Consider the following 24,196-nt stretch of genomic DNA (forward strand, 5'->3'; position numbering starts at 1 on the left):
GTATTAATATTCTAGTTCAAGTTATTAAGTTGCATGGACCAACAAGAATATGCACATCGAGAGCAAAAAAAACCCCACATTTTTAATAGCAAAAATGAATTGAAAAAAATTGGAAGATGAGTAGAAGAAAAAGCACACTAATAGTATCATATAAGTGAAAAGCTCAAAGGGAAAATGAAAACAAACTCCAGCTACTTTGACCCAAAATAAAACCTTAAGAAAAACAAAAACACATACCAACTATAAACAAACAACTAATATTCAGAACTATTAAATTCAGATTATTAAAAAGCGGAATAGTATGGTCTTCCCTTTTCAGATATTTAGGAAGAGAAAGAATAAAGGCCAAAATGTCAAAGTATTCTTTTTTGGGAGTGGGATTATAAGTGATTTTTTAAATCTTTACATGTATGTATTTTATAAACACATTACTTTTATGATCAGAAAATTATGAAAAATTTTAAAAGGCATGTTAAATAATTTCAAATAATTATAAGGAAAACAGTCTATACAGAAAAATATTCTGCTGTTTTTATAATTGTGTACTGTTGTCCATGGTCTAAGTTTATCGGATTGAAAAAATAGAAAGCACAAGCAGGAGATTCAGAGAATGAGTAAATACAAAATTACATCTTTCATTTAGTATTTTCTCTTTTTCTCTTTTTGCTTCTGAGACTTTTAAGGTATTTTGATGTATTTAAACAGAGTTCCAAAACATCTAGAGCTCATTTCTATTTTTATTAGTCATGAAACTAATAGACAAAGGGCGTTGATTTTTTTATGTCTAAGATCTCTTCCAACTGAAATTTGAGTTGCAGAAGATATTTAGCATTTCAGAAATTCTGCTTTTAAACTTTCAATAATTTGGTAGCCTCAAAACTTCATGTATTACATTTTGGGCTCCACATAGATTGGGCAATTTCAGGTTGGGAGAATCCCATTTATTTTTTTTCAGTATCTCACTCTGTTTCATGTTATGCTTAAGCTTCATGGATAACTTTTATTGGTTGTGTGTCAGAGACAAATTCCACTTAAATTGGTAGATTTTTGCTCCATGTATTAAATGGCAATAAAAGGCAATGAATATGAGCAATTTCAAGAACTTGGTTAACTATAGTTTTAGGGAAACTGGGAATTGCTAAATTAAAAATATAGATAAAAGGATTCCATTTATAAAATAAGGATATAAAATTATAAAATATAATTTTATCTATCTGGGTCAAGGATTTGGCCAGAAGAAGCTTGAATCTTCTAGGGGGTCAGTTTTTGCATTCTTATTAAAATTATGGCCATCACCAGCAACTTTACCCAGAAGGAATGTGGTGATTATAGATTCAGGTTCTTCCTTAAGGCAATTAAAGAAGACAGATGAATTGAACACCACAAGTCCTGAATTTCCAGGCTGCATCTTAAGTTACATTCTGCATTTGTCATTTGTCTGAAATAGTACTTTTTAAAATAGTTAATGCTTTAAAGGCATGCTCAATAGCCATCTATTCGTAATTTGTCCAAAGCCTTGGTATACTTGGCGCATCCTCAGGTCTGTGTACACGCAGACTCAAAATACACAAACACTTCTCATGAAGTCCTAAGAAATCTGGCCAGGAGAGAAGTGACAGCAACAGGACTATGGGACAACACAGATGAATACCCTTTGCCTCTTCACAGACCAAAGTCATACCTCCAAACAGAAGCACTGAATTCAATGCCCAGTCTGTGTCATTCAATCTCTACCCCTATATCCTTACCTGTAGTTTGGTTTTGACATCAGTGCCTCTTGTACAAGTTAATTCAAAGCATGCATATGAACCAACTTCTCCAAGTAAGGGCTGTAATGAAAAAATTAGGGTCTGGGATCCTGCCAGAGCCTCCAGTCTCTGGAGTGTGGCCCTTCTTTCTTATTCTTCTTTATCTATGGGTTTCAAATTGTGCTTTTAGTTCCTCGGATTCTGCAAATGATGAAAGTTCCAACTCCTTTCCGGATTATTTCTTGCTTTTATAGCATCAATTGTGATGATAACGACTGTTACAGAACGGTAAGTGTTTACTGACTGCATTATGTTCATTTCTGCCTAAGCACATCACAGGCATTCCCTTCTTTAATCCTTGCCACAGTCATAAGGTGGGTCCTTACCATTTTGAAGGTAAGAGAAATGAGGCCCAGGAACACTAAATTGTTTTCCCAGGGACACAAAGCTAGTAAGTGGCAAAGGATGAGAACCCAAGCAATATGCTTCTGGACACAAATGCTCAGAACTATTCTTCTCTTTAATTTTGGCACAGGTCAGTTTCTATCTCCTCCACTAAATCTGTCAATGCTAGTCCAGAATAATTTTTCTCTCCTTCCAAATTCCTCCATTTCTTTAGATCTAGTTTGCCAATAATTCCTTGTAATCTTCCTATATTTCCTTTCTTTCCAACTAGATTACAAATATCTTAATTGTAGGGCTATGCCCTCTTTCTCCATGATGCTCCCCAGAGAGTTCAGCAGTGCCTCACATGAATTTGCTATGAGTCTTAGAAATTCTTGATAAATGACAGTGCAGACCTAGAATTCAATTTTTATATATCAACTACCCAAAACAACATTTGAGATGATGTAGTTCAATGTTTTACTGGTGACTGTTAAGGAGAGAGATACAGTTTAGAAATCCAGGTGTGTGACCTTAAGGAAGTTTCTTAACCTCCTTAAAAATCAGCTGCCTCACCTATGCAATTGCAGTATCAATCCCTAAAGTGCAGGACTATTGTAAAGGTTAGAGATTCTACATATAGCCAAGCGGCATGTACACAGTATACAGTTGATAAAGAATTATCATTACTTAGGTATTCAGAGTAACCCTGGATTCAACTAGAAAAGTGGTCTTCAAACTATTTTACCTGACTTGAACTCAAAAATTTCAGAGAAGAACTTAATCCAGGGGGAGGAATGAGAGAGAATGAATAGCAAGGGAATTTAGGGCAACTGGATGGAGCTCCTGGAGGCTGTTCCCCTATTCTGTAACCAGAAGAGTCTGTTCTTATAAGCTTCATAAACAGAAGTACTCTACAAAATTTTACTTTAGAAATAAAGCAACAACAACAAATAATCCACTTAGGAAGATAATTTAAACAATGCTGTTTGATCACACTCAGAAGGTTATAGACAACCACACTTTCAGGTCAATAAAGTGTTGCTCTTCTAGAAGTGGAAGGAATTATAAGGGTATAAAGTGAGTATTTATCAGTGAGGCAGACTGTTTCTCCTTTAGAGAAAACAGGTAGTAAAGAATACTTAGCTACCCCAGTATGTAAGTATCCTGGGGTACTACCTGAGTACCCCAGGAAAATGTTCAGCTACCCCAGATCGATTCTTGAATCTTTTTTTACCTGCCTTCTGAGTAGTCAGTATTTAGTCTCTAGGATCTATTGTCACCTTCACAGTGAAAACTCAATTCTTCAGGACTCCTGCAAATATTGACTGGCTCACCTCCTTGCCTGTATCCTTCAATACTCCAGGCCTCAGATCTCTACTGGTCTCAATTCCAAGGAACTCCCCATTTCTTTTTCAGTGACTGTGATATATGGATGTCTTTTCATCTTCTAACTATAGAAAGTAAAGAGTTATGCAACCCACCTAAGACTACCTGGATCACACTATGAATTAAGTCAATGGCCACCTATGGAAAGTACAAAAGACCTTTTCATTATGAGTCCAAAAGGTTGAACTTAATACATTAATGAGAAATGTATTTTGATATTGGACTATATAAAGACATTATCAACTCAGTTGTTTTCTTAAAAATGTCCATTCACATTTGTTTTCACTTAATCCAAACTATACTCATGACCACGAAAAGGAACAACAAAAAATCAAATGAAACTTTTTCTTTGTTCTGTTTTTCTACCAACATCCTAACCATCAAGTTTAATAAATCTAAAAGTGATTTTTGTTAACAACATGGCTCGACAGTCCATGATTTTTTAATTTTTCCCTCCCTCTCAATCTGTTCTTCTTTTAATTTTACTTCTCACTATTCTTCAAAAGAATATGTTAATAATATGTACAAAGCTGATACTCTTTACTAAGGCTGTGTTTTACTCCTTAAAAGAAAAATGCAACTTTCCTTAAATATCTATGCTCAACAGCAACAAAACAAGTAAAAAGCTGCAATGATGCCAATAATAACACTGACTACTTATTATAGAGTCTGGAATTCTCTTTTAAATTCCTCAATATAGACAATTTGATGAACATGATAGTGTGCATATGTGTAGGTTAACACTAACTGGGCACCTATAGGGTGTAGTTCAGTCCTCGAACTATAGGGGCATTACCTGGAAGGCCTTGTTACACACAGATAGCTGTGACCCACCACCAAAATTCCCATTCAGTAAAGCAGGGGCCATAGGTTTTTCATTTCTAGTGATGGCCTAGGTGATGCTGATGCTGCTGTTTCAGGGACCACACTTTGAGAAACTTTGGGGTAAACAGTTGAAGTTCCCTTACCAAAAGTTCATACATTAGGTATGGGTAGTAGGCATATTAAGAGCCTTATTCAGGAGTCCACACATGGGGGTGGGGAGCAGGAGGAGTAAAGGAGAGGTGCTTATAGGAAGGAGTTTAAATTACTGCTGCCTAAATTTGCATCAGAGACTCTGTTAATGAACTACACTAACACACTTCATGATCTTGGCCTGCATTTTCTCATCTGGAAAATCAAGGACAATCTCTTTCATCTACTAGATGGAGGTATTTTGAAGATTACATTACAACATGCATGGGATGACAGGTTGTAAATTATAAAGCATTATTAGCATGATAACTTAGAAATTTAGTCAACAAAGAACATCTCATAAGCAGAGCGGGCTTTTCAGATTCACCAATGAAGTGCCAGGGTTACATTTCCTCAGTAGTCAGAGGAAATTATAGGGGAAAATGAAGTCAAACACACTTGTCACGACTCACCTTATCCTTTTGTTATGTTATATAAGAAAAACAGTAATTTTTCCCCAATCTTCATTCATTGTCGTTAGCTGCTGTTTAAATTTTCATAATTCCTCCTTTGAAGAAATTGATTAACTAATATATTTTATGTAAAAAAAAATGTAACTACTTAGTAACGTCTTAAACACTAAATCATGAAGTTTCATCTCATGAAATCTCCATAAGGATTTCAATGCATTACAAAAACTAGATCCTGCAATAGGTTCTGATTGCTCATTATATGTCTCTAAGGTGTTAAACTTATGACCTTCTCATCACTATGTTACAGAATTCATCCTTTCATAACAGATGTACTTAACATGGATCCATGTGCTAATATTTTAACATTTTTGAAATCATAACATGCTGTATAAGTTTTTGTGCAAGTGGAGTCCTCAGACCAACAGAAGTAGTCTTATAGATACACTTGTGCTTAAAAGCAAAATGAAACATTGCAGACAAAACTCAAATGCTTGTGACAGCAGCTAAATAGCAAAATAGTGTCAGACTTACGGCCCTCCTTCTGACTAGTTACGGACATGGGCCTAGTTGCTTAACTGCTTTAGGTCTTAGTTGCTTTAGCAATAAAATGGGGGTAACAACACAACCCATCCCGAAAGCGCTGAGTTTTGTGTGTTCGTCATAGTCTTCAAACGTTATCTGGTTTAATTACTTATTGTTACTGTGGAAACATCCATTAGAAATTCATCCTGACCCTGACCTATAGGCAGGAAGGTTTCCTTTAAGAAAAATAATTACAGAAAATACAGTATTGGTCTATGTTAGTAATTTGCTTTTTATTCTTCAGATCAGTTGAATAAATACTAAAAATGCCCTTAAGCAAATTGTTAAATGAATGAATGTAGATTCATTATACCAAAAACTGACTCAAGCTTTACATGTGTGGGAGCTTCTTGTGGTGCAGGTTTTTGTGTGAAAATTGCTGCTTCTGCAGGATTAAATAACAAAAACTGCTAAAAAAAAAAAAAAAAAAAATCAGTATTTCTTGCCTATTGTTTAGATTTCCTCGTAAATTGCTTGTGATCTTTAAAACATAACACCCTATCAGCTAAAGTCTGACTCTTCTTTAGAAATAGAGAATATTCAAAGTATTCAATGATTTAGTAATTAAAGGAGGGAGAGGGAGAGTAATTTATCTAGCCTTAGGAAGGAATTAAATTTATTGCCTTTCTTTGACTATGGAAGGTAGCTTTTGCCTCAGAAGCACTGCTAACATATGACTATCTACCAGGCCTGGTCAATATAGAAATTGGACATGAATTTTTGGGAAAGTAGTTACATATAAATTATAAATACATTTTGATTGTAACAGTTTCCCTCAAGCCTAGGGAAAAAAAACTTCTCAACCTATAGAAGAAAATATAGTTTAATAATAGTTTGCCTCTTCCCTGAAATTCATTTTTAATCTACTTAAACAACAAAAAAATGAGATTAAAACATTGCTTTTATATGTGCATTTGTTCATGTTAGTCTGTTATGTAGCAGCATTGGTACCTAGTGAATTGATTCCTTTATTAAAGAAATTTATTTCTCAGGGATTACATAATTGGATTTATGTTACTAATTTCACAGTATTCTTTAATAGACAAATGCAATGAAAATTTTACTAAGAAGAATATTGTCTAATTAACTCACTAAACAAGTGTACTAACTTCCCCAAGATGCTGCCAAAATATACTGTTCGCTTCATTGTCCGCAATGATAAAACTCGCAGGAAGTCACTTAACCATCCCTTCCACAACCAGGGTCATGTTTCTACTCATCATTGACCCAAATTTAATTTGTGCCTTCTGTCCTTCTTTCAGGATTCTTGGTAAAAAGCATGTATTAAACTGGGAGAAAACAAACACGCATCTCTTTAACTTACCTCTCAAAGGCAGCACAGTGACTATCTCATCAGCCCAGTTATCTCTCCAGCTCTTTTGCTGTAGCACAGCAAGCATGATAGTACCTGGGTACTTGTGCTCATGAAAACTCAATAATAATGGTATTCTAGCAATTGTTTGTGCTAACGGACAGTGTTGCTTCATTTTCACATGTGAATGTATCTTTATCAAAAATCTAATACTTCATGGTGCTCTACAATGATATTTTCTTAAAAAGTATCTGATTGCTTGCTTCTTGGTTTAGGCATCTTAAGAAATTTCCCAGGTTTGCAGCTATTATAAGAGCTTCATCAATGACTCCTTTTCATTCACAGTAAAATCTAGCATCCACGTCTTTTGTTCCTTTACCAGTAAAAAGCATAGTGTGGATGAATGAGATATAGAGTCTAGGTATTAGGTATAGGCATTATTTTTACAGCATGTAAAAGTATTTACAGCAAAAAATTCAGTCGAATCTTCTATTATTTAATTCTTGTTCATCATTTAGGTTTTTGACAGTCAGCAGATTTTTCTGATACAGTTTGAATAATGTAATGCTTAAAACAGCTGCAAGGGAATGTAAAGCTATTTCACTACATAGACTCAAATTTATTTTAAAAACAAAAATAAACAGAAAACTCCAGACCTTTAAACTTTGTTTTTAAAATGTCTATGACACTTAGTAAAATATCTTAAGTAGTCAACTTCCTCTTTACTAATATCCTAGGAAAGTTTAAGTATGGAAACTTAAAAAATATTCAAACCAAGGCAGAAAAATAGTTTTTTATCCGATATTGTTAAAGTCATCAATTTGTCAGATTTCTTGTATGCTTTTTAGGCTTTTTGGCATTAGTAATGAAGTATTTTAATAAAGAAAAAAACTAAATACTTGTTATTAACAATTTAAGGAGAAATAATTAGTCAGATATTTGGCCCAAGTAATGTCATAAAATATCTACCACATCCACCATAGATGTTCTTTGTGGATAACTTTCTGTGGTGATTATATTGACCAGGCATCAAGATGTTTCCCTGAAAAATGCTTTTTATTGGGTTTCATTGGAGTATAGTTGAATGAGACCATTTGAATAATACATGACCAAAGGTCTGGAGGCACTGTGAGCTGAAACTCAAAGTAAGAGAGGCAGGGCTTCACTTTAATATTTACAGGCAAAAATACCCCCAGTACAACACATGTCACTGAATTCCTCTCATTGTAAATGAAACGCCTTTTCCTTTTAGGTTTACAGTAACTTCAACTTCTCCATTTTTGTTATTTTGAAGAACTTTGGGCACAGAAGCAAGGCCCAGGGTAAGTGCAAATTGATATTGCTATAGCTGTGAGGGTAGTAAAAGTGAAATCACACCCAGGAGTGACACTTTAGGAAAACGTGATAATGATCTGCTTCCAGGTGTGAGGATTGAGTAAGTAAGGGGTATTCAAACAACATGTGAGACATTCTTGCCCCTGTGGGGTTGAAAATGGATGATAAAACTCCTTTCACTATACAATGTCAAAATATTTCGAAAACATTTTTAAAAAATCAATACTGAAAATATTAATTGGTGCGGTGGAAACCAACTCTAACAAGTGATTCTTTTCCCATCCCCATGCCACTGGGAATGTTTGTGACTGGAAAGATACAAAGTGGCCATTTTCAGATCACAGTTAATAAAGAAAACTTGAGGCTATTAAGCCATGAACAAACTCAAGACTGTTGTTAAATTTTGGTTTCCAATATAATGTTAATTTTATATATTTTTATTTCTTCATTCCTCAGGGAAAAATCAATAGTTATTTTATAAGGCAGAGGTAGACTATGAATATAGATCTGAATCATACCAGGATTTTTTTCTTTCTATATCACTGTGGTTTTGATTTTTAAAAAATATTCTTCCTGGTGCTATCAGATCTTCCTCCTAGTGCTATCGTGATAACCACTGAAAATAAATGTTATTTAGTTTCAGAAGAATGCCAATTTATTTTTTTCCCAGATGAAAACCGAAGAGCTTGCTTCAAACTACCATGGTGCTTCTTTCTGTTGGATCACTATGAACAAGCTTATAATCATATTTTATAGCATATGTCAATATAGAGTTTTAATAAGAAAACTACTTCTTGATAACGTAAGCTTAGAAGAAAAAAAACCACAGGTGTTCTGATCATATTCATGAGCTAGTGAAGTCACTGAAATTTATTTATTCACGCCTGATACACTTGCAAAAACTGCTCTCCTGAACAGGAAACAAGTAATGTACATTGAAAAACTATTGAATGCTACCTAGGATTTAGTTACTACTGTGAAAATAAAATGCATTAAGATGCCAGATAACTTTCAGGCGGATCAAAGAAAATAGAAAAGGAAAAGGATCATCAACATTTTCAATCATGAAGGAAAGTTGGTGATGTTAGGGTTAAGGAGGTCAAAAGCCAAGGTATGTAAGAAAGAAGAAGCTTGGATAAGTTAGCTATTGTGTAGAAAAATATTCCCCTCAGAATTAGACTATTACGCCCAAGTGGATGAATCCATTTTGAATGATACTCCAAATGGTCAATACTCTTGTCATTTGAAACTACAAATGACACGATGACAGGAAAAAATGGACAAGTTGATGTAATCTTGAATACTAAGAAATAAGTGAACCTTAAAAGCCAAATAAATTTGAAGACATGTTTTTATTACATGTAAAGAATAAGACAGCATTAGGAGTTATATTCCGTAGTCATTTTGTAAAAGTAGCATCCACAATGTGAGCTAATTAGAACCATAACATATCCAACCTGAAGGTTTAATTAAAATATATAGAAAAAAACAGCGCTTGAGGCCTACAGTCACAAGTACAATCTCCCTAGATAGCAGAGGTGGCAGGACAAAAAGTCCTGAAACAATAAACAATCATTATTCATACTTCATAGTGCTTATGAAACATTTGGAAAAAACAGTTGCTCATAGATATTGTTTCTGATTCATGCACAAAACCTCTGTACCTCTAAATGCAGGTATATATTTGCACATCACCAACTCTAGGCTCTTTTGTCAACACAACCTTTATATATTAAGAAGGCACTGTGAAGAAACAAACACGCACACATGCACAGATGCATTCTTGAGCTTTCTCTGAGTCTGTGTTAAAGAAGAACATGTCCCATTACTCATTTCCCTCTATGATGGATGCTCTGACCCCAAAAGAGTTAGGCTTATAATTTGCATTCAACATCTAGCTTCTTCTTGTTGAATTAGATTCATAGTGTCTATTTAAATTTGCCAAATAAGAGTACAATAGATGTTAGTGCAGATGAACATCACTATATAGAAATCTAATAACAAAACTGATGTTTATGAAGCAAACAAATCATTTTATTAAAAATCTTCGCTGTAAAATTCATGTAAATAAACTATTTAAAATTTTTCTTTAATAAAAATTCCATGTTTCATAAGATTAACTACCATGTTATTTCCAACTATTGGCTTTTGGAAATTTTGTAGTTTCAATTAGATGAAAGTATCAAGCCTGAAATATTTAAAAATGTTAAATACTTTAAAACAAAAAAACTACTTATAATTCTGAGATATCATCAAAATATGGCATTCTGGTCTTTTTTTTAATCTGAAAAGGAATATATTTCTCATGAAAATGAAGCATAATTGTAAAACCAGTTTCACTTAATGGAGCCATGACTATTCTTTTCTATAGTTAAGGTTCTTTTTAAGTAAGTAAAAGTTGTGGCAGATTCTATTATGGTTCACTGAGTCTCATTCTTTGAGCTATGCAATTGAATGATCACTTGAAGTAAAACATGGCAGCATCTATCAATCAAGAGTCCTGTGCTTTCAGAGATCAAGAATCAAATGCCAAGGAAGACTCATCCTAAAAGAGGCCCATTTACAATTGATGTTACAGTGAATCCAATGAATAAAAAGGTGATTCACTAATAAGATGCGTAAGACAATTTCTGGGAATCCAGCTGGCCATGCATTCTTATGTTTTTTTAAATCCAATTTCACTGTTGTATTGTCAGTTATATGCTGCACTTCTGGAGGAAAAAACTAATACAAAAAGTAGTCAATGAGATCCAGATAAAACTAATTGAAATTCACAATGTACTTGTCATTTTGCCAATAGCATTTTTTTTAAATGACAAAATCTAATCAAAGTAATCTGTGATTGAAATCAACCACAGGAAAATGTATCAGAAAGACTTTTCAAACATGAAATACATACATTTGCCTAAAGATGCAATGAACCCTACATTGTTGACTTTTGAATTCAGCTCTGTTTGTTATACAGTCATTATATACTTACTCAGGAAGCAGATTTAAAAAAAAAGTCTTTTTCCTTCTAACTATCGCAGCTGCTTCTGCCAAACAACAAAAGTTGCTAGAGAAATCATATATACACATACATGTAAAATTAGGGAAACAAGCTGCTTTATTGCCCTGATTTAAAATAAGCTCAATCAGTAGAAAAGAAAAATGCTATAATATACAGCTTGATGAGCAGCTGAAGGCAAAAATACACTCAGATGCAGTTTTAGAATTCAGGAGATATTTTACTCAATGATGTTTGAATGAGATGAAGGACATTTCTTCTCTTAATTTTTCTAAACCACTGAGTAAACAAGTGGAATTTATGTGAGGAATATAACCCAAAATAGACAGACATGTAAAAATTTCTTAAATATGATCTTGAGACTATAAAGAGAGAAAAGAAAAAGACCTGCTCTTATTTGATTCAAATGTATAAAATTATATCATTTAAAAAATCCTAATTATGAGAATTTATTGATTAAAGGATAATTTTCAGAAATCAGCAAGAAAATGTAATTTATACAAAACTGATTGTTAACAATCACCTTTAGGAGGAAAACAAATACATCAGCTATATAGCAGGGTAAAAATTAAAATACAAAGTAATAAAATTATAAAGATTAAATAAATGGGCATTTTAATCAACATCTCAAAGGCCTAGGGAAAAGACATTACACATATTTTAAATATATGAAAATAGTCTTACTCTTGACGGTCGCTGTCCGGGTACAGTTGTAAAGAATAGCCAACTCCCCAAACACTTTTCCTGGACCCATGGTACACAACTTCACACCTTCTTTTGTAACTTCAACCTTACCATCTAAAAAGGAGGAGGGAAAAACATGTTATATAAATTCTTTCTCATGCTTCATTTGTTGCATTTTTAATGTGAAGAGGAATGTTAGGCTCATTTGTAAAAATGCAGTTACCAATTTAAAAAAAGTCACCAAGAGGCAATGCAAGAAATGAAACAAAATATGGAAGTTAGGAAAAGTACATATTTTCTTACATTTACTACTGAAAAGATTTGATATGAGATCCAAAACAACAAGAAAAGATAGAGACAAACAGGCAAACATAATATTATTCCAAATCTGTTATTAGTAAACCATGGTAATTCCAATTTTAACGTAATTTTGAATCTGAAAGAAAACTTGAGTAAGTGGTACATTTTCTACAGCACATTTCATACTTGAAAATTCTCATTAGTAAGGCAGTTATTATGAAGAGGGGAATTACTTTGACCCTTTGCCATTATTTACTTCTGCTCTTGGTATCTTTTTATTTAAAACATCTTGCCTGACTTGGGCAAGACTGTCTTATCTGCTACCCAGCTCTGCAATGTTGACTGTAGGAGAAAACAAACTACAAGGGTTGAGGGAAAAGAAAACTATGTTATGACAGTTTATGTTTGACAAAGGGCTTGGAAAATGAAATGTTAAAGGAAGAAAAAAGCTAAGGAAACACCACGTACTGGGTATACATTGTTACCTGCAAGTAAGAAAAATGCTATTTATGAGAGAAATGAAAAAAATACATATTTTTGAAAGTCATACCTATGTAAACTAAGAATTTCATCACCGAACACAATCAGGGTAGAAATAAAAAGGCAACAGAGTCCATTCTTGACTGACTTCTCCTCTTCTATTTTTCTTCAAGTTACTTATCCACGGTCTACAGAAGAGAAGCTTAATACCTGGCAAGAGAGTTAGCTTGTGTTTGAAAGGAACTAATGCTCCTCCAATGTTTGCCAAGCTTCAGGCCTTTATACTTTGATTTCATAATTGTTCCTTTATTTGTGTGCTACCTGTAATATTTAACCTTTTAGAGTATTGACATTAAATTCACTCCTTCACTTTTAAAATAACCTGGTTTTATCTAGGCAGTAAACTTTGTAACAACTGAGGTTTAATGTGCTGATTAATTATTTTCAAATACTATGGAGATAAAATATTAAATATATATATTTTTTATTTTAAGTTTAATCCATATATTAGTGGTACATGATTTACCCTTCAGAGGACATTATCCTACCCTGAAAACCATTTCACATAAATAGTATCAATGAAGAGAGAATTCTGCAGTAATTAGAATAAAAGTCCATAAAAAATATCCTCATTATTTTTGACTGGTGTATGCATGACCCCTCTGTACATAAAGAAACTAGTCAGGAATGAACAAATTCAACAATTCAAAAGGTTTAAAAAGATTTGCTTACACAGGTATGGCCAAATATTCTAGCTTTCTCATGGTTCACTTCTTGACTGTAGGAAAGAAAATTCTTCCCCATCAAAATCAGTCCAGTAAATTCATCTTTTCATAAACTTCAGATAGTTCCCATGGCATTTTCCTCCCTTTTTTTCAGTGGCAAGTCTATGCCCCTAGAAATTTCATCTACCACTCAAGAATGAACGACAGGACAGAATATAACACAGAGGTTAAAAAATTTGTACATCATCTAAAGATAGACCAAAAGTTTGGTTCTGGTTCTCTTTTCTGTTCCTTACTGGCCTTGTGGCCTTGGGCAAATTGCTTAACTTCTCTTTGCCTCAGTGAAACGGATACAATAAGAGCACCTATTTCACTGGATGATTGTCAAAATTAAGTGAGATAAAGCAGGTAAAATTCTTAACACAGTATCCTGCACATAGCAAATGCTTAATAAATGCTTGCTCTTATCACTGGCATTATTTTATTATAATTTATATAGAAGTATGATTTATTAGATGACATTTAAGCACAATATTCCATCATCTACTACAGAAACTAACCAAGAACAATGTAGGATAAGAGGTTTTTAATTTCCCCTCCTCCAGTGGAGAAAGAATTTGTTTTCAGATTCCCTCTCTATGGGGGGTTGAGGAGAGAACCTTTTAAATCACATCCAAAGAAGAAAATAGAAGCTCAGAAAATCATACCAATCTTCCTAGATTAATGCAATGGCTTTGTATTTTCTCCATTTGCGTATGTCTGGCCAACATTTGATGTAATGTTTCTTCAGCCCTTACAGCCTAGTGGTAGAGACTCCAAAGAATAATATGTAACAATTTTTCAATATTTTATAAAATTTTCTTGACCTACAGATCTAGTGTCAATTATATTAATAGATCTAAAAGCAAAAGGAATAATTCCTAAAGAACTTTCATAAATAAATGATTTGTAAAAGTCTGTTTCTCTGACTCTTTGGGTTTGATAATTAAACATTTTTAGTGGAAAGAAACCTATGGGCCATGCGAGTAAAACCACTACTAAGAATTCTATTAGACAGTTTTGAAGTTTTTATTTTTTAAAGGAGGAGGAACATCAGGACTATTGTTTTAGCTCAGTGGTTTCTTAAAGGAAATCTACGGACTCATTACATCAGAACTAATTTATAAAGATCAGATATTCCCCCCATAGGAAAGAGTGAATGTCCCTTCACTGCCACGACCACCATACTCAGTTGCACTGCCACTTCTTTCCTGAAAAACCATGCTCATATAACACTGATCTGTTTCAACTTACTGACAATTAATTTTCTAATGAATTATGTTTCCTATTCTCTTATGATATTACAACCAGAATTGTATAAGTCTCCAAAGTTTAACATTTGTGAACAAGCTCACTTCTGGTTCAAACTTATTTTCCTGATCTTATATTTGCCTAATTTTCTGTTTAACTTTTTTTTGATAAGGTAGGTATAAATTATACATATATATATATATAAATTATTCATATATATGAATAATCAGTGCTGGTAACTAAAGGTTATATTTCACATTAATTGGAATAGCTAAACATCACTTAGCTATATTGTATTTGAGAAATAGCAGTTTTGACATAAACATATTTTCCAGGCTAAGTTAAACACTGGAAATTCAATATCCTCACAATAGTCAAAAAAGTAAGGGATGTGATGTCATATGATAGATGAGAATGATCCAAAAAGCACTGCTTTTTTTTTGTTTTTTGTTTTGTTTTTTTGTTTTTAGATGGAGTCTTCCCTCAGCCAGGCTAGAGTGCAGTGGTGCTCTAGCGCCACTTGGCTCACTGCAAACTCTGCCTCCCGGGTTCAAGTGATTCCCCTGGCTCCGCCTCTCGAGTAGCTGAGATTGCAGGCACGCGCCATCATGCCCGACTAATTTTTTTTTTTTTTTTTTTTTGAGTATAGTAGAGATGGGTTTTCACCATGTTGGCCAAGATGGTCTCAATCTCCCGACCCCATGATCCACCCACCTCGGCCTCCCAAAGTGCTGGTAGTACAGGCGTGAGCCACGGCGCCTGGTCCAAAAAGCACTGCATTTTTTAAGTAAACAGAAAGACATAAATGATAAACAAAACCCAGTGTCTGTACTTTGTTACCCTGAGTCAGAATTTGTTATCCTTTCTCACACCTGTTATGTGAATGGGGAATGGCAAATTCAAGGAGGCAGGACACACTGGGTACTTTAATGAAGGCTCTTTCAGAGACATTTAGAAGTATCCCAATTTTCTAAGAGTCTAGTGAGTTACTGGTCTGATACGTGAAATTAGTTAAGCTAATTTACTAGACCACTCACCAGTCTTGTAGCAAAATTAGAAGTGATTACACATTTACAAATGATTTCCAAGTATAAATGTGTGGTTCACTTAAGAAAGCTAAGAATAATAAAAGCTTACTGCCTACATTCAGTTACCCCTAATCTCACCTAATCAACTTCCTTTCTTCCTCTACTATTAAGGTAGTCATGAAGCCATTTCCTTAGTTTTATACTCCCATAAGGAGTTGTGCTTTTTTTTTTTCTTCTTTTTCATTCTGTGGCTACCTCTGAGATTAGTTTTACACTGACTCCATTTGCATAGAAAGTAGCTGAACTTATATGTTATTATTTAAGTGGGAAAGAGGGTAAAACAAAGGGAAAATGTCAGGTAGGCTGAATATACAGCATGCTTTTGCCAGAGACATACCAAATTTAGAAACAGCTCACTTTGGAAGTTTTTATATATTACAGTTTGCTGCTAAGTTTAGAAATGCATTTTGATGAGTTTACTGCTGGTCATCATTGATTAATGTGATATTTATTTCTTAAAAAAAAACAGACATTCATTAGCATTTATTCATGATTGTTTCAATACTTCAGTTTCAAATATGTTAGATTTCAAATCAAAGATTTCTTTTTTAAAGAGTATCAGAAAGTTGTTTTCTGAACACCTTACTAAGTTCTAGACTGTTTCTAGTAATATCTCTAAGCCCAACAGTTACTAGAGGCTATTAGATCTTTTACTTGGGGAACAAATGATAATCCAAAATGTGGTAATTTATGTATTCTGCTTCTGTGCATTTTACTATTTATATTTACTTTTTAAAAATATATGACTAGATTAGTATAATGTTCATTGTGTCCTCTTACCGCCATATTCATAAAGAAGAAATATTTTAAAAATTCAAATCATTTTAATTTGAATTCTACTAAATTGCTGAAGTTGCTTGTATAAGAGAAGATTTGAAACAGTAGGCTAAAATGAGGTTTAAAGGGTTAATTATAGTTTTATTTAGCTCTTTTATCGCTCCTGGCATTGTCATGAATAACTGAAAGATGTATCATGGTAACTTGAATGCACTTTTAAATTTTACTTCAGGTAACATATGCCCATTTATGCTCTGGAATGAGCTGAGTCATAAGTCCTAAACCTTGTCATTTTGAGAAGCAATCAATCTTCTGGTTTTTGGCACCACTATACACATACCACCCTTGGAAGATGGTAAGCATTAAGGGATCCATTATAGTATATCTACACCTTTGTTTATCTTTCATAAGGCCCTATAAATAATGGAAGAAACTGAGTTCTCCGGGAGACTCAGAACCTCCCGGCTTTGTTTATCCTGATGAGTTTTTTCACTAACCTGTGGTTTTGTGCCATATGGACTTTCATGATAAGTAGAATCAGCTCAGAGATTTATTACTGGCAGGCAGAAATAGAATGGCTGGCAACAACCTAATTATAATCACTGTGCTTAGTTCCAGAGATCTTGGTTGGAACATTCAGGACAACTTGATTGACTATTAAAGGGAAACAGGTGTTATAACAAAGGTCTTGTCTAGACAAGAACTCTTATCTCCTTCCTTCTGTAATCTGTTTGACTATGCCTTCATGATTTTGTAGGTTGGAGTCTGTATAAGGGCTTCTACAGTTGCTAGATTCAAAAGGAACTTTCAGCATTCTGGTAGTGGGGCTGTGCTGTCACCAGGGAGGATGTAATTTCCTCTGGGAGATGGGGTTCATCTGTGGATCTGCTTTCTTAATAGATTAGGCATACTGTTACATCAAACTTGCCTTGCAGGGTCATTTTAGATGGAGGGGGGTGCTGTCACCCAGTAAGAAAGTAGAAATTGATGAGGCTGGTATGGGGCTACCTATGGGGAAAAGCCATCCAATTCCCAGGGACAGACTATACACTTAGATATCTCCCTTAAACCTGTACTACTTATTAGTCATTTATGTATGTCTTTATTAAGCCACTGTAAGAAGGAAAAGGATGACCGCACTGTGAGATGCAATTTTGTTCTTGAATTAAAGAATGGCAGTGTGTCATTGTCTTATCAGTTGTCAGTTTAAGATTGCTTTTGAATCTGAATAGATCAAGTCTCTCTGGATCTGAACTCTTACCCCCTAGATGATGTGTTAACTCTTCACAGTATTAATCTGGATGTTTGAAAATCATTCTTTGTTCATTGAATAAAGCCTATGAGAAACGGCCCTATTTTAGTTTGTTTTACTCCTAGTTGGTTATGTATCTTGCTTAGTAGTTTCTCATTACACATATATATGTATTAGGTTTTTTCTAAACCTTTTTGTATTCATAGTTTCTAAGACCATCATGATCTTAGAATATTTTAGTTAGAACCAAGCTTCTCATTCAAAGAAGTCACTTTTCTTTGAGATCATCATAGCAATAATTCTTATAGGGTGCTCAAAAGAACTAGTTATCCAAATGGAATGAAACAATGTGAGAAGGAAAGGTGTAGTTGAGGTTGAAGCTACATGAGTGAAGACTTTTGCTTCTCCTTAAATTAGGCAAATCTGATTTCCCTTGTGGTCATGATTGCTGTAAACATACTTGACACAATTTTCATTATACTAAATTACAACAGATTATAATATATATTGCATATGAACTAAAACCATTATAGTTATTCTTGACTGTGAATCAAAAATGTAATAAGCTATCCAAAACTAAAAATCTCATTTATGCAAAAAAAGAGTCAACATACTTTCAAGGTATCTCAAATTCAAAATTGTTTCTCATTCTGAAGTCATAGGGCATACATACATATTCACAAAGAAAACTTCTATGAGGACACAGACTGAAATTTAAGCAATCTGAATATTTAGATATAGAGAATGATCTGAACCATCAGAATGAAAGTCTGGAATGAGCAACTTACATTGCTGCAATTCTGTCCTTGGAGATATTTAAGGAAAAGAGAACATACTAAACCTATTGTAGATGGTTCAATCACTTATCTGACAATGAACAGGATTCTGAAAGGAGTTCACAACATCCTTCCCCAGCATCATGATTCCATAATCTTTCTATGCATTATGTTTTGAAATGTTACCACTTAAAATACATGGCGAGCACTAGATAAGTGTTTGTGGACTGATTTCAATTTCCAGTAATGAGGAAAGCTAAAGACAGGCCATAGATTCAGTGTGCACCCACAAAAAAGAAAGGAAAATAGACTAATCATCCCCTAAATAAATGAGAGCTGAACATACAATTTAATTGTCTTAATTAAGTCAAGTATATTAAGCTTAATTCCAGCAATGTGTAATACATTCTTGCTCTATTTTTTTCTATAATACATGAGCACCTTCAATTAGCCTAAAGAATGAATGGCTATTTCCATAATTGCTTAGAGGCAGGCAAATGGCAAGAGTATTACAACCACTATCAGAATTGTGGGCAGTCTTAATGTGATTTTTATTTTTGTTATGCTTTAATATTAAGCTTGGGTGAGTTTGTAATATAATGCAACAGATCTCAACTGGGGGCAATTTTACCCGCAAGGGTACATTTGGTAATATCTGGAAACCTTCCTGGTTGTCACAACTAGGGGGGTCCTCTGGCATTTAGTGGGTAGAGGCTAGGGCTGCAGTTATAATGCAGAAGATAGTGCCCCCACACAAAAGAACTATTCTGCCCAGAATGTCAGTAGTGCCAGAGTTGATAAGTCCTCATGTAAACAACAGTCCATGAGCATACAAAATACTCTATATTTGAAGGGAAAACTTTGACTTCCACTATTTATCATATTAACTTCCACCAAATGTAAATTACAACCTAGATAAAAGGGCAGCATCAGGTTGCATATTTAACTAAACCACATTGCCAGCAGATTGAATAAAGCCACAAAGTTACTTTACTGAATAATTTTCTCCAGCAGATGTCACCTGAAATAGAAGTAATTATAGAAATTTCTAAGCTTATGAAGACACTACTGATGTTAGAATAACATCCTTTCTCCACACATACTTGAGAATTTCAGATCCTGCCTTCACCATTGACTGGCTGTGTAAACTTAGATAACTTATCGAACTCTCTGTGCATAGATTGCCTCACTACAGATTTGGGATAATAGTATTTTATTTCGTAGGGTTATGATAATTGAATTAGATAATACACGTAGCAAGACAAAGAATATATAGGTTGAATAGTTTTTCAAGAGAAAATTTTCTTTCTTTTTAAAAAGTAAAATACATTGAGAAGCAGTTTTAAGTGGGGATAAGCAGGCCTCTAGGTCATGGTTCATAAAATGTAGAAGGGAAAAAGAGCAGAGTCATAAATATACAGGAACAATGAAGAAGTTAGAGGTTACAGAGAAAGAGGCCAGAAGTCTCATATTTCAGAGACTGAAAGACTTTTGGTAAAAAGGATGTCTAATATACAGTATTCAGTTATTTGTTGCCAGAATGAATGCCCTACCTCTCTCGCTGAATTATTAGTAAAGTCTGTTTCATACTAATTTATTATGTAAGGGGTTTGGGGGAAGATGAAAGCTTGATGGAAGATCTATTGCTTAGGTACGTCAAAGAATAGAGGGGTCAGGATATGTTGAAGGAGTGACTAGGAAAGTTAAAAGACAGGAGATTTGGAGTAACTGTGCAAATTACATTAATATGAGAAACTAAGGACTCAGGAATTTGCATATATCTTAGGATCATTTCACAAGATGTCAAATGAATACTAAATCCAATTTCATCTAAATTTCAAGGTATTAGAAAAGTGAATACAATCATTCTTCAATATACCTGGGGATTGCTTGCATGACCTCTATGTATAACAAAGTCCATGAATACTCAAATATCGCAGTCAATTCTCCTTATGTGTGGGTTTCTGTAGTTTCCTATGTTTGGTTGAAAAATACCTACATATAAGTAGACCCATGAGGCTCAATCCTACGTTGTTCAAGGGTCAACTATACTGTCAACAAGATATTGCTTCAATCAGAGATTACATGTCTTTTTTCTAAGTCCATTTGTTTAGCGTTGTCATGGCTCTTAGGCAGAAAAAGGAAACAAAATTAGTTCTAAGGAGATATCTTGGCCTCACTGCTCTTGGACACTTTGGACCTTTTGGCACTCAGTTTCTGCAACAACACAATGGGAATAATAACTACCTGCTTCACAGTATTAATATATAAAATTTATGTGAAAGATCTTTGTATGTGATAAAGCTTTCTGTTAATATTAGCATAAACTAATTGAGGGAACAATTATTTAATTAATACCATGTCTGGTTGTAAAAAAAAAAAAAAGAGGGTTAGCAAATACTCATTGATGAATATGTTAAAATGTTAGTCAAAATGTTTGTCGCTACTCCTATGAACATGCTTGTGTGAAAGCCTTAGGACTACATTTTAATTTCATTTCATATAGCATTCAAAACAATAGAAACAACAATAATTCAAAGTATCAACCGCCTTCTCCACTTATTAAAAGCATTTCTGGACTATAACTTACTTCACCCAGTAGTATAATACATTTCCTACCACGAGATTTGTTACTTGACAGTTTAAAATATCTGCACTTGACATTATATATGTATTTATTCACTTTTTATGAGGTTAGGATTCTCCAGAGTGTACAGCAAGCACTTATCTACTTGCACATTGTTTTAAAGCAGAGAACAAACTAAAATGAAGAATAACCACATACCCTGCAAAAAATACTAAACATCTACTTAACAAGATGAAAAATAATGCTTTTAAACCTATTTTCTCAAAAGCCACTGTACAAATGGCCTGGGGCAGGTTGCGGGTGAGAGGACTTTCTTTGAAAGTCACTACCCATACAGAGAATGATGACTTTTGTCCTCCAGCACCATTGAGGACAAATTAAGGAGGAGTCAAGAATATATTTTAAAAAGAAAAACTGAGGGTAGAAGAAAACTGATGAACAACCCTCTACTTGGCAGTCAAGAAAGATGGTATACTAAAGTAATGCATAAGAAGAGCTTTATCAACTGATGATTGAATAAACAAAATACAGAATGGTATTCAGTCACAATAATGACCTCCTGATACATGCTACAATGTGAATGAACCTTAAAAATATGCTAAGTGAAAGAAGTCATTCACAAGAACCACATGTTATATAATTCCCAAATGTTTGGTATTTTATTTTATTTCAATAATTTTTGGTAAACAAGTGGTTTTTGGTTACATGGAAAAGTTATTTAGTGGTTATTTCTGAGATTTTGGTTCACCCATCACCTGAGCAGTGTACACTGCATCCAATGTATAGTCATTTATTCCTTACCCCCTTTCCCCCTTCCCCCTGAGTCCCCAAAGTCTATTATATCATTCTTATGTCTTTGTGTCCTTATAGCTTAGTTCTCACTTATAAGTGAGAACATAACATATTTGGTTTTCCATTCCTGAGTTATTTCACTTAGAATAATGGTCTCCAACTCCATCCAGGTTGCTGTAAATGTCATTATTTCATTTTGTTTTATGACTGAGTAGTAACCCATGGTGTATATATACTCCATTTTCTTTATCCACTCATTGATTGATGGACATTTAGGCTGGTTCCATATTTTTGCAAATGCTAATTGTGCTGCTGTAAACATGTGTGTGCAAGTGTCTTTTTCATGTAGTGACTTCTTTTCATCTTCAGTAGTGAGAAGCCTGGATTGAATGGTAGATCTACTTTCAGTTCTTTAAGGAATCTCCATACTGTTTTCCATAGGGGTTGTACTAGTTTATATTCCTACTAGCAGTGTAAAAGTTCTGCTTTTTCACTACATCCATGCCAAAATGTTTTTAAATAAAAACATTTAATATGTTTGTATTGTTTTTATTGTGGCCATTCTTGCAGGCGTAAGGTGGTATCTCATCCTAGTTTTCACTTGCATTTCCTAATAATTAGTGATGTTGAGTATTTTTTCATGTTTGTTGGAAGTGTGTATATATTCTTTTGAGAATTGTTTATTCATGTTCTTAGCTCACTTTTTGATAGGATTATTTGTTTTTGTACTTGGTGGTTTGAACTCCTTGTAGATTGTGGATATTAGTCCTTTGTCAGAAGCATAGTTTGTGAATATCTTTTCCCACTCTGGGTTGTCTAAATAATACTGATTATTTCTTTTGCTGTGCAGAAGCTTTTTAGTTTATTAGGTCCCATCTATTTATTTTTGGTTTTGTTGCATTTGCTTTGGGGTTCTTGGTCATGAATTCTTTGCCAAAGCCAATATGTAGAAGAGTTTTTTTTTCCCCTGTGTTATCTTCTAGAATGTTTATGGTTTCAGGTTTTACATGTAAGTCTTTGATCTATCTTGAGTTAATTTTTGTATAAAGTGAGAGATGACTTTCATTCTTTTACATGTGGCTTGACATTTATCCCAGCACCATTTATAGAATAGTGTGTTGATATGGTTTGGCTGTGTCCCCACCCAAATCTCATCTTGAATTGAAGCTCTCATAATTCCCATGTGTTTTGGGAGAGACCTGGTGGGAGACAATTAAATCATGGGGGGTGGTTTCCCCCATACTGTTCTCCTGGTAGTAAATAAGTCTTATGAGAGCTGATGGTTGTTTAAGAGATTCCCCTTTCACTTGGCTCATTCTCTCTTGTCCACAACCATGTAAGATGTGACTTTGCTCTTCCTTCATTTTCACCATGATTATAAGGCCTCCCCAGCCATGTGAAACTGTGAGCCAATCAAACCTCTTTTCTTTACAATTTACCCAGTCTCAGGTATGTCTTTATCAGCAGTGTGAGAACAGACTAATATAGTGAACTGGTACCAGGAGTTGGGTGCTGCTGTAAAGATACCCGAAAATCTAGAAGTGACTTTCGAATTGGATAACAGGTAGAGGTTGGAACATCTTGGATGGCTCAGAAGAAGATAGATAAATGTGGGAAAGTTTGGAACTTCCTGGAAACTTGTTGAATATCTTTGACCAAAATGCTGATAGTGATATGGACAATATCCATATCACTGATGTGGTCTCAGATGGAGATGAGGAATGTGTTGGGAAATGGAGTAAAAGTGACTGTTGCTACGTTTTAGCAAAGAGATTGGTGGTATTTTGCCCCTGTCCTAGAGGTTTGTGGAACTTTGAACTTGAGGGAGATGATTTAGGGTATCTGGCAGAAGAAATTTCTAAGCAGCAAAGCATTCAAGAGGTGACTTGGGTGCTGTTAAAAGCATTCAGTTTTAAAAGGGAAACAGAGCAGAAAATTTGCAGCCTGACTGTGCGATAGGAAAGAAAACCCCATTTTCTGAGGAGAAATTAAAGCTGACTGCAGAAATTTGAATAAGTAATGAGGAGCCAAATGCTAATCACCAAGACAATGGGGAAAATATCTACAGGGTATATCAGAGACCTTTGAGGTATCCCCTCCCGTCACAGGCCTGGAGGCCTAGGAGGAAAAAATAGTTTCGTGACCCAGGCCCAAGGACGCTCTGCTATGTTCAGCCTAGAGATTTGGTGCCCTGCATCTCAGCTGCTCTAGCCATGGCTAAAGAGGTCAAGGTAGAGCTTGTACCATAGCTTCAGAGGGTG

The 24,196-nt window shown here is 34.4% G+C and overlaps 1 protein-coding gene across 2 annotated transcripts in view; it reads right to left on the minus strand.

The window, feature by feature from the left end:
• PRKG1 (protein kinase cGMP-dependent 1) overlaps window positions 1-24,196 on the minus strand; it is a 1,377,278-nt gene that overhangs the window by 860,855 nt on the left and 492,227 nt on the right. For both annotated transcript variants that reach the window (XM_033215293.1, XM_033215282.1), the window contains exon 3: window positions 11,869-11,982. In XM_033215293.1, coding sequence (XP_033071184.1) covers window positions 11,869-11,982 — 114 coding nt within the window. The remainder of the gene's footprint in view (window positions 1-11,868; window positions 11,983-24,196) is intronic.

Source organism: Trachypithecus francoisi, unplaced genomic scaffold (assembly GCF_009764315.1).
Source record: "Trachypithecus francoisi isolate TF-2019V2 unplaced genomic scaffold, Tfra_2.0 Contig00586, whole genome shotgun sequence".
Taxonomy (NCBI): Eukaryota; Metazoa; Chordata; class Mammalia; order Primates; family Cercopithecidae; genus Trachypithecus; species Trachypithecus francoisi.